Source organism: Elgaria multicarinata, chromosome 2 (genome assembly GCF_023053635.1).
Source record: "Elgaria multicarinata webbii isolate HBS135686 ecotype San Diego chromosome 2, rElgMul1.1.pri, whole genome shotgun sequence".
Lineage (NCBI taxonomy): Eukaryota > Metazoa > Chordata > Lepidosauria > Squamata > Anguidae > Elgaria > Elgaria multicarinata.
The window spans coordinates 41,015,825-41,029,694 of record NC_086172.1 but is presented as its reverse complement, the minus strand read 5'-3'; the positions used below and the strand labels follow the sequence as shown (position 1 = coordinate 41,029,694).

General features: G+C 37.9%; 1 protein-coding gene across 5 annotated transcripts in view; it reads right to left on the bottom strand.

Annotated features, from left to right (window-relative positions):
• Nucleotides 1–624: 624 nt before the first annotated feature.
• Nucleotides 625–13,870, bottom strand: part of ATF2 (activating transcription factor 2) — a 52,252-nt gene continuing 39,006 nt past the window's right edge. For 4 of the 5 annotated variants that reach the window (XM_063116340.1, XM_063116341.1, XM_063116339.1 and 1 more), the window contains 3 exons: nucleotides 10,796–10,901; nucleotides 7,696–7,851; nucleotides 625–3,558 (listed from right to left, as the gene is read on the bottom strand). In XM_063116340.1, coding sequence (XP_062972410.1) covers nucleotides 3,332–3,558; nucleotides 7,696–7,851; nucleotides 10,796–10,901 — 489 coding nt within the window. In that variant the 3' untranslated portion in view covers nucleotides 625–3,331. The remainder of the gene's footprint in view (nucleotides 3,559–7,695; nucleotides 7,852–10,795; nucleotides 10,902–13,870) is intronic. The other variant, XM_063116343.1, reaches the window with a different exon arrangement.

Sequence of the window (13,870 nt, the reverse complement as noted above, 5' to 3'; positions counted from 1 at the left end):
TCTTCATTCATTGGTTTTGCTTCAGTTTATGTTAAAGTCTGAATAAACTGTAAAACACTTCAATGTTTAAAATATGTCATATACAACATTAGAATCCTTTATGTGCTTACCGCTGATTTCTTCTATGCACAGCTTAAATGTCTACCAATGACAGACATTGCTTCCCCTTGCATTTCATGATCTCTAACCCCACTATGAATCCATATATGTCCCTTCCTACCAAACATAGCATTCATGCATTTGAGAATGGGGCTCAAGAGTTTATGAAGTGTCTTGTGGTTGATTAAATACTGATAACCTTCTCCTCTCTAGACAGTAGTTCAACACACTTGTTTATCCAAATTTTTCTCCTCATATCTTCTCATAACAAGAAATACTAATAGCACAATCATATGCATGTTTATACAGAAGAAACTCCCACAGAGTTCAATGATATTCCCAGGTATGTATAGGATTGCAGCCTAAGCATTTTAAGAGCAGCATAGCTTCAATCTAAACTATGTAGGAAATGAATCATTCTCTGGTATTGTGTCATGTTCTATAGAAATAGTAGGAACCATCACAGCAGAAAAGAAATCTGAGGCCATCTTGGCTTTTCAGAAGTTATAACTGCAATGCAGTAGGTACAATTTAAAGATAGATTTTATTCTCTGATGATTTACTCATGCAAACTGCACATTGAAGAAAACTGTACAGTTTGTGAAACATGTCAAATGCATGGATCTCAGATGCGAAGTACAGAAGTAGTGTGACATACATTTTAAAACGGAATCTATGGTTGTACAACTGTTTTCTGTTGGCTGAACTTAGGATTTTCACTAGCCCCTCCATTAAAATCATTTACACATCTTCTCACACATATTTAGATTTACTTTACAACAGCAACAGCTTTATTACTAAAAGAAACAAAACAAAAAAACAACCTTTTTATATTAAATAAGGTTTTTTTATAAAATAGAAATGCCTTGTGCAGTACCAGGCATTGCTACTGCATGAACACCATTCATTTCAGTGAAGAAATGAAAGGAGGTAGTAGAGCACAGCGGTGACTGGTCATTCTGCTCATCATATTTAGGGGAGCAAACATAACCAAATTCCCCTATCTAGTTCATCCAATCCACAATGGGAGACAATCACCCCAATGTATGAAAAAGCAGGCTTCTGTGTACCTACAAATTAGCACAATCAAGAACTGGGTGTGCATACAAGCATGGATGTCCTCAACCTGCACTACATTGCTTCCAGCTGGGTGTATATCCCCCACCCAGCATGACTAGAGTTGGATTAGGGGAATTATCTGTAAAGGTTTCTGATAGAATTCACATTTTATGTTGAAAAGTCTCTCACTATACTTGTATGGATTTTGTTTTTTAAATTCTGCAAGTTTGATTTGAAAATTAAATTCCTTTTAAAAAAATTATAAAATAAACGTATTTAGAACACTTTTTTTTTTGCAAACTACGCAAAACCTGTTTCCTTACATTTTTAATACACAAAATATTTAAAATCTTATTTTTGGACAAAGCACTGAAATGATATATACATAATTTGATGACTTCGTCCAGCTTCCATTCTAGTTTGGTTGTACATCATTCAAATTAAAGTTGTTCTCTGTCATTACCACCAATTACAATTCAATGATTTAAAACTGAATGTTTCATTTCATAGTTTGATGGCACCCTAGGTTAAAACAGAGCACAGAACAAATGAGTTACACAACTCACAATAAATGCATTAAATGTTTGTTATATACATAATGGAATTCTTTTTTTACTGCCAGATGTTGCTACTCTGTAATTTACTTTGCTGTTATACAAAGTTTTTCTGATGTGAAAGCACACACCTATTTTTGAGCTTTTACAAGTTAATCATAAAATAGTATACTTTTTTTTAACATGAGTACAGAATTAAAATAGATAATGGCACATTAAAAAACTCAATATCCTACAGATGATTGGATAATGAGAAGAACTGTACCTACAATCATCTCATCAGAAACAAACTACATCATGGAATGTTAGTTATCCAATTTCACACAGTAAATAACATTTCAAAACTGCAAACATCTATCAAGCCAGCATCACATTGAAGGCATCTTTAAACATTCAAGCACAGACTGCTGGCATGTACTACTAAACCATTCTCTCTCGCACACACTCTCACTTTCTCTCTCACACACATACACGCAGACACACGTGTGCACACCCCACACTATAATTACATTGTTTCCACGGTATGGTAGATAATTGATCCCCACCCCACCCCCCACAAGAAAGGTATCAAAATTTTGCTACTAAAAGATGACAGTGCTTACACAAGAATAAAGTACAAGTTACCTTGCAAATACAAGACAACAAAAAAGTAATCTTGAGTTGTTTGATGAGGGAATTTTAAATTTTCCTGGCATCCATGCCACATTGCAGTATGGATAAGCTCCTCACTTTAAGACTCAAGAAATCACAAAATATCAAGTTAGCCTTGAAAAACTATTCCATCATTCATAACCCTGTTGTGTATCTGTCTGCTGTTCTTTGTTACTTTAGTAAGAAGAAGGTAGCTGGGCTGCAGAGTTCCTTTGTGCAGCAGAAACGAAGCTCCTGATTTTAAAAATGGAAGTGCTAGCTAAGCTGACATCAGTTTAAAAAACAAAATCTAACTAGCAATGACCCTGATCAAGATTACGTATGTGCATAAAAAAAGTACTGTATGTCATATACTGTACTGGCCCTGTGAAACAAAATTCTTTTTTTAAAAAAAAAACACCCAAACAGTTAAAAAGCCAAAGAAAATGCTACAACAATATAATCAAACATATTCTCCCAATGTTTTTCCTCTCATAATGTGCAAAACAATATAAAGGCAAAAAGACTAAAAGCAAATTTACTGTTCCTGTCTTTTTTTCTCTTGCCTAGTGCTTCATGATCTTGTAGACTTTACAAAGTCAATAGGAATCTATGCAGAACTTTGGTATAAAATATTACAAGATTACTATCACAGTTTTGGGGGGTGAGCATTAAGTGACTGATCTCAATGTTTCTTGGAACACCATCAAATGAAAGAGAAGTACATTTGAACTGTACTAACACTTTACATGACGAGCACTGAAAACAACGAGCAATCTTAATTCATAAAGAAAAACAAACCTGGGTGTCTATTAAGAGACTAGAATCTGCTGTGCAATTCCTGTTTGCCAACTTTCAAAGCCAAATTCAAGTTTGAATTTTACAGATGAATAATTTTTAAACTACAGGTTTCTCCTAGATGAAGGCTGCTCTCCTTGGTTTCCTTTTGAAGTTGCTAAGGAATATCTAAAAACAAAGCAAGTTTTTAATCAACTTCCTGAAGGCTGCGATTGGGACGGAGGAGCCATTACAATCTGTGAAAGCACCGGCTCCGTACTCTGGTCTGCCATCTGGGTGAGAACCGATGTAGCCACTGCTTCTGCCTTGGAGGTGGAGCTTACTCCATTGGAAGTGCTGACTGAACTATGTTGAATAGCTTCTGTGTGAGGACTATTTGGCACGGAAATATCTTCAGAACTATCATCTTTATCTGTGGCTGGAAAGAAAAGAAAAGCAGTTCCATTTCCTTGTTAATGAAATGTAATATCAATGATTGTATTATATCAAAGTAAGAGCTCCCATAGTACAATTTGCATTGAGATTTTTCAGGCATGAACCAGAACAACGTATTAGAAGTGGTTATTCACTCATTTTAAGGTTACAGCTACATGATAACAAGCTAAATATGTTTTTTTTATATATAGGAAAACAATGACTGCTGAGAAGTGCTATCTGGATCAGCTGGGGAAATAAGTATTTGACCATAATCACTGTTAAGAGGAATTCTCTTTGTGCAGTGGGTGGGGTTCCTCTTCTACTCCTTCTTGCTGCAGCCTCTGTTTTCCTCCTGCCGCCCTCCGTCACTCCTGAGGGTCAAGAGAGTGTAATGTGGCACAACAGGAGGCGAAGGGAGAGATGTCCAGACATGCCTTCTGCTCATACTAAAGCATCTTCGAATCCAAGCTATTGTTTGGATAATGTTCCATCATAGCCTCAAACATTTAGGTAATTTGCCTGAATAACAAACCATGCTTTGATACTAGAATGAATAAGTGTGTAGCAATTATAGAGCTTTTCTTACATGCTGAAAGTGTTCTGCCTGCACTGCCGGTAACCTGTAAATCTTTAAAAGCATATTTCTTCATGATGTTATCTGCCATTTGGTATCAATTCTTTAGTATAAAGCTATAGACAGAAACTCCTAAAAATTCTCACCATGTAAATGTGGCTGTTTTCTTTGAAATAAAAAAGTAGTTTTATGGGCTGTGAAAACTATTTTTACCGCTCAAATGTGGAAAAGTACTTATGAAGTGCAATGTATGATAAGGAAGCTCAAGAGGAGCATGGCTATTCATAACCCTAATTCTAATTTTAAGATGAAACCCTAGGGTGAAATCCCCCGCCCCCGTGAAATCTATTCCAAAGGGTTCCCTAACCATCTGGAGCAGATTTTAGAGGTATGTAGCAAGCTACAGAAGGAAGGTGGAATCCATTTGACCAATAATGTATATTCTGTTTGCATCAGGAGGGTAAGGGCTGGAGGGGGAAGGAGAAGAAGGGAAAGTCCCATTGCACAAGCTGTCTTCTGCTTGCATGACACTGGATGTCAGCTTTAGAGAGAAGGATTTTAAATCAATTGTAAAGAAGTAAGCTAGTCAGGGAAGGCCATTTACAAAACAAACAAACAAATCTATGAATTTACTTTAAAGAGAAAAAAACTGTTGCTATTCAACACTGGAATTAAAACAGAAAGCACTAGTAGGTATCGATAGAAAGAATACAACAGAACTCCCCCAAACTTCAGGAATCACTAATTTGAACATTGGAAAAATGTCATTATCCCAGAAAAATCTTGTACTGAACCCTGCCAGATGCAAAGATTTTGTACTGAACCCTGCCAGCATATTTTTACTATATTTCAGTGGAGGAAATTCCAGAGATTCCCTAAACACAACTACTTGTACGCTCTTATTTTCCTACAGGCAGAAAGCCACACATACACAGAACTCTAAGATAAACGCACACATGCAGGTAGTTCTTAATCCTATGCTGCTTACGTGCAAGCAGTGAAACATTCAAAATCACAATAACCATAACTTAAATAGATGAAACGTTAAAATATTTTACTAAAAGAAACAAAACAAGCATGCCATCATCTAACAAGAAATAGGAATTGGGGATCCATAAGGAAACTGACCAGTGATTTTAATTGATGATCTGTTTTGGATGTAATAATAAACCATTGTTTAATTTTATGGGAATGAACCTCAGGCTCATGTATTCCCCCTGTCCCAATGAGGTTGCAAGGAGGCGACTTGAAGTTTTTGCTTCCATTTAACTGTGCTGTCTGAATCCAGTTAACTGTGCTGTCTGAATCCAGAATTGTGGTTAATCTCAGAATTGTGGTTAATCTTAATGAAGTACAAGGAAATAAGTCAGGATGGAAAACAATGCTTTGAAGTTGGCTATTTCTCTAAAGCATAGTTAAAGGTAACCATAGTTTGTCCGGGTTTGTACAGAACAATTAACCACATTTACTTTGAAATGGAAGCAAAGGCTCCTTTTCGCTTTCTTACACTGGAGGAGGAAAAAGTAGGAAGGAATTCACAAGCCTGAGGCTCATTCATGTATGCTAACCATAGTTTTACTTTAAATCCAAACAAGGCAAATGACTAAAGTGGATTAGAAAACATATTTATTTATTTATTATATTTTTAATCTGCCCAATACCCAACGTTGTCTGGGTGGATTACAAACACTTATTCCACTCTACATCCTGTAGATAACAAAAGTTGAACAGGAAATCGGAATTCAAAATTATCTTTAGAAATCGGGATACTAGGCTAAAAATAAATATGATCAAATTCAATATGGAATGATGTTCCTCTTTCCTAAAACTAACTTTGTTAAGTTTATTTTAATGTTTTTTATATTGTTTCAAAAAGCTGCAATAAAAATGTAATGAAAAGATGAACTGGGCAAATGCACAATGCCAAACATAGCCAAGACAACATGAATAAGCTATAACCAGAACGTTAAATTTTTATCTAGATCTGAAGTCCACATTCTGGCTTCCAAAAGAAAAAAAGACATTGCCAAAGCATAAATATCTGGATCTTTGGAGAATGACAGCGCAGATATTTGGCCCATAAAGAAAAAGCTGGGTCGGAACAATATAAAAGTTCTGAAGTAAGTAAATGTCATAAGCATAGTAAGATTTTTGAGAGCAGAATAAAAGATACTGAGTTTAGGTATTTAGAGATATATTTCATAAAAAATATTTAGATAAAGGAAAACAGTCCAAAGGAGACTGTGGAGTTACCATCCCGAAAAGTTAGGTACAAATAAGTCACATACAAATCAGAAATATCTTGGATAAGATGCTGCCCTTGAAAGAGAAGTAACATTGCTAGACCTTTGGAGATCATCTTGAGGTCTGGAATCCATATGCTGATGATGTCTTAAAACAGGAGTAGGGAATCGCCCTCCATATTTTGGTGTACTACAAATGGCCATTATCGCTGATCATCAGACATGCTGGCTGGGCTGATGGAGTCCAACTATATATGGAGGGCAACAGCTTTCCCACTCCTGCTTTAAACCCACCGAGATAGGTATGAAAAGCCCTTTTAAGAAGAGTTTTACACACAGTGAAGTCATTAACATTTTGGTGGGTTTCAACAGCTGCTTCAAATGTCAAAATGCATCTAAGGGATCTAACGTGAGACACAATAAAGGAATGGAATGTCTACTTGAAACTGTATTTACACTAACCATTCTCAGGATTCCAAATTCCTGCACAGCTTCTGTCACTTTGACAAGTGCTCTTTAATCTGTTACATTATAAGCCACTTGTTGGGTCTGGAGGTCATGGCACCTGCTAATGGCAACCCTATGGATTTCCCAGAAAATTTTCCACTGCCCAAAGTCGTTGGAGTTCTGATTTAGCATGCTTGACTTAATATAGTAAATGAAACTAAAAATGTAGGCCATGCTAATTTTACGTGCTGTATAAATATGTGAAAACATTTGCCAATAGCCAAAAGGAGTAGAACTGAAATAGTCGATTGGAGGAGACGGGGAGTGAAATTAGTATGGTTTAGATGTTATGCTTAGATTCAAAAACTGGGAAATTATTTTCACTGGAATACTTGTATATATTTTAAGACACAACAACTCAATACCACACACTTCCCTTTACACTGAAAGCCCTGAAAACTTAACATACTAATTTTAGCATGCTTGAGGAACTGTGTGTGCTTCCCAGGGATAGCAACATGAAAAGCATTCAAACTTCTTTTGAGTTTTGAGTAAGATTGTGCTCATTCCAGTTGATCGATTACACTGGGAGGCTGCACCTTCTGCTTCCCAGGAATAATATCCAACCAAGGGGGAAACCACCTTGGCCCATCCACCGGCCAGAGAAAGAGTACTGGCAGGGAGCTCGCTTCCCCCACCCTGCCAGAAAGAACACTCAGCTCCAAATGCCTGTAACCCCAGGACTGCAGAAAGGGAAAACGCTCTGGCCTCATCCATTCGCCCAACAGTCATCCACTGCTAATTCAAACAAAAACACCCGCAAGGGAAGATCAGCTTGGCCCGAGATGCATTTAAATGCCCGCTTATAGCTCACCACCTTGTTCTGGCCTTGAAAAACTGAACTCCCTCCTCTTCCTTTTTCCTCCACTCCCCTTCCCTTGTGTGTCTTGTCTTTTTAGTTTGTAAGCCTGACGGCAGGGCCTGTCTCTCTTTTTGATTGATGTGAGCCGCTTTGGGAGACAATAATTGTCTGAAAAGCGGGATAAAAATACAGTGAGTAAATAAATGAAGAAATCATTATGGTACTAATTAATTCTACGAAACAATATAATATTTTATGCAGAAAAAGTACACCAGTGGAAAATTTTCCACCTTGCATCACTCATGACAATTGACACATATCCATCAAGCTTTAATTAAGAGGAGACTTTTCCTGAACCCGATGAGGAAGCCATGATTTAAAGTACACAATCTTGTACATTTAACACCTTATTTTTCTTAGATACTGTTAAATTTTGTATGCTGACAAAAGCTGTGGAGGACTGGTTTTACCTGAAAGGTCCTACATGATCAAGACAGTTGACCAAAAGCAAATGAAGGCTGAGGGACAGAGAAAGGGTTTCTGAGTATATCACCTCAAAAGAAGACATGGGTCTTGAGTTGTCCTTCTGCCATGGGCAGAAAAGCGGACTTGGGAGGTTGGGATTGTAATTTTCACCAATTCCCCTTTCCCCTTGCAGCTCCCAGTACCACCTCCCATGATGTTCCTGAGGGTTGTCCAACCCTCTGAATCAAGCATAGGCAAAAATGGTCCCTTCCACAAATGGGAGCATTTTGTGAGCTAAGTTTAGAATCCAAGCCAATGCATTTAGTTCAAGGCTTCTGACTATATCTGCTTTCCCAAATAGTAGCATGTCTATGGAAGAATTGCTAATCTAGGCTTGTCCAATATTACTCCAGCATTTCCTCCAAAAGGTTTCGTGAAGTTAAAAACATCTATAAAAGATGCAGGGTGAAATCCAATGGTGCCATTCCACTTGTGAAGCAGCTGCTGATTCAAACGAACATCTCTGCTAACAGAAGAGGAGGGTGTGTGTGTGTTCCCCTCTATTATCTTTTTGCCCTGCAGCCCCTACGACACATCCCACACAGTTCTAATCCTAATTCTTTTGAATACAGTTTTGTGAATATAGGGGGAATGGGCAATCAGCAAAAAATGCCCCCTGCTCTTCTGTTAGCGGAGATGTCTGCTGGATCAGAAGCTGCACCACAAGCAAACAGTACTATTGGATTCCACCCTTTTTTCAGTGAAGTAAGTTTAGTTATTTATACAACTTCATCTTCTTTTTAACTTCCATGAACATTGTCAGTTAAGGATATGTACTGTCAGAAATACGGTAGTAATTAGTACAGAGTTTATACTTTGAATATTCTAAACTTCTAAGATGGATCTCCAGGAGGATGTGTAAATTGTCCAGCATAGCTTAGGGAAGAATGAAAGACAGCAAGCAGCATTCTGTGAAGATACCACTACTGCTCCTTTTGCTTTCTCCCAGGCTTTAGAGAACTGTATCCCTTGTTTTCATTATTTTCTTAATATAATTGGGCTGCTTCGTTAGGGATACACAATACTAGGCTATATTAATTATAATGCTGTTGTGGTATAAGTCAATCCCTTACATCTTTTATTGCATATTTACAATAAGCAATTAAGTATAGCAGTTAATGCAGAGTATAATCTGATAACTATCTGCTATGAGCGGCAATGTTTAATGTTGCTTTACTGTCCATTCCTTACACAAAACAAAATCAGTTTGCAACAGTGTTGCTGATTTAGGGCTGCACTCTGTGTGTGTGCGCGTGTGTGTTTGCTTTAGTGATTTAAACTTTGAGGTAGTTAAATGTACAACCAGAAAGATAGTTCTCTTTCATGGTATCAACATTCAAGACACCTAAACATGTTCAGCAAAATATGCATGCATAATGTTATCCTATAGCAGCTTCTATATGAAATAATGTTGTTTTGTCAGATGGGAGCCATAATGGCCTCATCCCTGCAACAATCATTGTTAATATAAATTCAAAACATATTTCTACATGGTTTCAATTTGCTCCAAGATGCCACTTTCCATCCTGTCAAAACGACTGGAGATCAAAAGGACTGAGATTTATAAGCTCAAAACTGACAAAATCAGTGTTCTAAATATATACAGCCACAGAGAGTTGCTAAATCTCCTGAATCTTTTAAATTAAAAAATATTGCCCATTCTGATGAAACTGCTTACAATGACTACAAGTAAAGATGGTGGCCATTAAGTTTTATCGCAAGCACCTGAGGAACTGTTTGCATGCAATACAAAACGTTCTTTTATTCTCCTAAATTACTGACACTGGCAAATTAAAATGAAGTGGCTACATATGGCAGAAACAATCTTCACATTTACAAATATCCTGAAATATCACTAAATCATAAAAACGAAAGCTGTGGGTTATATATTATGAATGTTGCCTAATGCATTCCCAGCTCAGTTATTTGTTACAAATTTGTGTACAATGGACAAAATTGGCCATTTATTCTACAGCAGCAGCTGGTTCTAGGGCTGTGTATCATATCCAAAACAAACTAACAAGAGATACACGATTAACCTTTAAAGTGCTGAAAAAGTAAGGAAGCTAAGAACTTCATTTTTAATCTTTTACTGATTTTACTTTTATATGTGCATTGCTACACCCATCAATTAAAGCTTATTTTCCTCTTCAACAACAATGTCATGGCAAAAAAGGGGGGTTGGTGAAAAGTCTGGTAGCAAGACAAAGAACCAGGATGCCTCCATCTCATAACTTGTATCCCTTTTTGTTTGAAACCCCCCCCCAACACTACATTTTAATTAATCTTTTAAATTAAAAAATACTATCAATATTCCAATAGCTTATATTCCTTCAATATTAATATATATCACATTATAAGCAAGAGACCCGTATAAGAACATTGTACAGTTTTTTTAAATTCTACAAATCCATAAGAAGGAAGCTTCCGTATGTCATTGCATTTATCTTGCAGTAACCTTGTAGGAATTGTTGTATTTAAAGTGAAGTATTTGAACATCACTTCTCAGTTTTAATGTTTTCTCTGTTTGCTTTGGCAGTATTTCACTGGTACAGCCTAAGGCTATAGGTAATGGAACATTACTCACTATGATAGCCAGATTTCTTCTGCATGGCTGTTACAGGGCAATCTTTATGAGCCAGGAGAAGCTGTTTCAGCTGTGCCACTTCATTTCTCAGCAGGGTGACTTCATTCTAAAGAAGAAAAGTTATATACTTTACCAAGATCAAGTTACATACATTTCAGAGTGAGCGTTATAAGGTTTTGTAAAGACAAATAAAAGACACAGCACAAACCTTTCTATGCACGATAACACAACAAGAGAAAACATTTGAACTAGAGCAGTTGTGGTCAGCCAGCTCGTTTACATTTTCTACATTTGGGGGAAATACTAAAAAATTTAAGTTTAGTATGTTACATCCAGTTGTGTTTGTGACCCATGGATTCTGTATACAGTCCCATTTGTATATACCAAATTGTACATCTTCTTTTAAGGGAGGTTTGTAGACTGACTAAGTTTGTTGCCGACGCAAGGAAGTGACCAATAGTTGAATGGGAAATAAATCCATATGGTATATATTTAAGATAATATATAACATTTATGTCCATAAAATTTATCAGAAATATAGTTCCATTGATAGATGCGCAAGTAGCAATGTTCTACCCTCTAGTACTGAAGCAGAATCCAGGAATTCTGCTACTAAAGCAGCATCCTATACAAGGAAAGCGAGCCAGCAGTTTGGCCCCATTTATCTTAAACCAGGGGTGTCAATTTTTAAGCCCAAGGGATGAATTAAATTTTGGAGACGCCCTTGGGAATGGTAGATGAGGCTGAAGGTAAAAGGGGTGGGGGCAAAGCAGCAGGGCCAAAATATCCAAAATTTCAGCCAATTTTAGCTCAAAGCTCTTACAGCCAGTGACTAAGCCACAGGAGAGGCATTTCAACCATTCGGAATGGGGGCGGGGGAAAGGGTGCAGAAGCAGGGAAACCACTAACAATAGGTGGTCAGGGGAAGGGGGTATGGCCAGGTGAAAGGGGCATGGCCATCTGGAGAACCCTGGAGCCCAGGTGGGCCGGATTTGGCTCGCAGGCCTGAGGCTCAACACCGCTATTTAAGCTACAGCAATCTTGCAACAACTATCTTACACAGGTGCTAGGAAACAGCCCGAAAAAGAGAAAGGGCATTTCAGCAACCTGTTTCATCCCCAAGCTACCTTGTATGGCACAGGTGTACCACTGGCTCTTCCAAAGCACCTGAACAGCTACTGCCACTCAATCACAGGGATATGGACAATACAACCCCCATATGCACATGTAGTATGTCACTAACCATTAAATATAAAGAAGCAGTGTCTGTATAGGCACTGTTGGAGATAAATTACTAGACAAGATCTGATTTAGGATAGGATGTGTTGCCTATTCAACAGTGCCTGAGCAACAGGTTGAGGTTCTTTTGCATTGGCTGTCACATGCTGGGCCCTATGTTCTGAATTCAAACCAGCTAAACATTATAAAGGTTTGTTGAAAACTACATAAGTTGAAAATGTAAAAAAACCTACAGTATTTTGGGTAATATTCTGTTTAAATGTTTACTATGTTAAATGTTTACAATAGCCTTCAGTTTCGCATCATTCACATTCACTGGGTTCAACCACGATAACCAATGGAGGTTTAAATAGTCAATGGTTATTTAACCCATCGTGGGTTATTGTGTTGTGTGGAGGGAGTTTTTTAACCAACAGTTGATTATTTGGGCGGAATAACCAACACTGTGCAGAGTTGGCTATTTGAACCACCATTGGTTATCGTGTTGTGTGGAGGGCACTAATTTCCTTGGTCACCACTGCAAAGCAAGAGTGGTCAAAGCAGTGGCTGCTGCTCTAGTCCAGCTGGCAGGATAGATTTTCAGCAGCGATGCCTAATGGGATACTAGCAGGAGGACTAAGGAGGTGAAGGATGGCGGGGGATGAGTGAGTCAACTCAGCATTAGACTAATAGTCAACTCAACGCTGATCCTACTCCACACCACAGTTGATTATTATCATGTTGTGTGGGGAGTACTGTTAGAGCAGTATGACAACGGAACTAATTATCTAGGGATGTCGTGGGCTCTCCCACACTAGAGGCATTCAAGAGGCAGCTGGACAGTCATCTGTCAGGTGAGCTTTAAGGTGGATTCCTGCATTGAGCAGGAGGTTGGACTCAATGGCCCTTCCAACTCTACTAGTCTATGAGTACCCCCTAGATAAACAACAGTCGAGCTGATTATTACCCCACTGTTGACTATTGTGTTGTCCAAACACAGCCGTATACTTGCAAAATACTGCAACAGTTATGTTTTTTATATCAAGCAATACCTTGCTATGTTAACACCTACAGGCAAAGTCTTCCATATAAATGTGAGCCGCCCAGAGAGCTTCAGCTATTGGGCGGTATAGAAATGTAATAAATAAATAAATATAAATTCAAAGAATGCCAAGTAATTCAACAGTAGCAGCAAACAGCTGACTGCATCTTCATGACCACAACCCATCAATGTTCCCACATTTCAAGCGGTTTGGCGTTTGGCATTCAGCAGCTTCCTTTTTCCCTTTTGCTGAACTGTCTTAGTAAAGCCAAAGGCAGCAAAGAACATGGTTTGGTCAATCTGCAAGTGCAGAAGAGGGGCTGCGAAATCAGGAAAAGCAAATCACTGCTTGTGAATATGGATCTGGCATGACCTCTAGATTGTGCCTGATATCAAAATATAGTTTAATAACTTTGTATTTTGTTTACCACATTACTTGTTTTTAAAAAAGTAAGAGTAACTTTATATCCATATTGCCTTTTAAGGGAAAATAAAAACACATTCCAATAGTTTCATTTGCCTAGAACAGTAAGCCATGATTACTGGTGAATTCTGGTTTACTGCATGCTGGTACATGCATACCATTTGCTCCTTCCTCTAGTGTTCTAATTAAACCAAAGATGGTTAGGGTGCAATCCTATGCATGTTTACACAGAAAGAAGTCCTTCAACTAACAGCATGCCCCAGTCAGCACCGCTGGGAGCTGTAGAACTTTTTTCTGTTTAAACGTGCGTAGGATTACATCCTTCATGTGTCATCCATACCTGGGATCCTAGCTTGTTGCTCCCAAACAAACCAAGACTAAACTCCAGGAA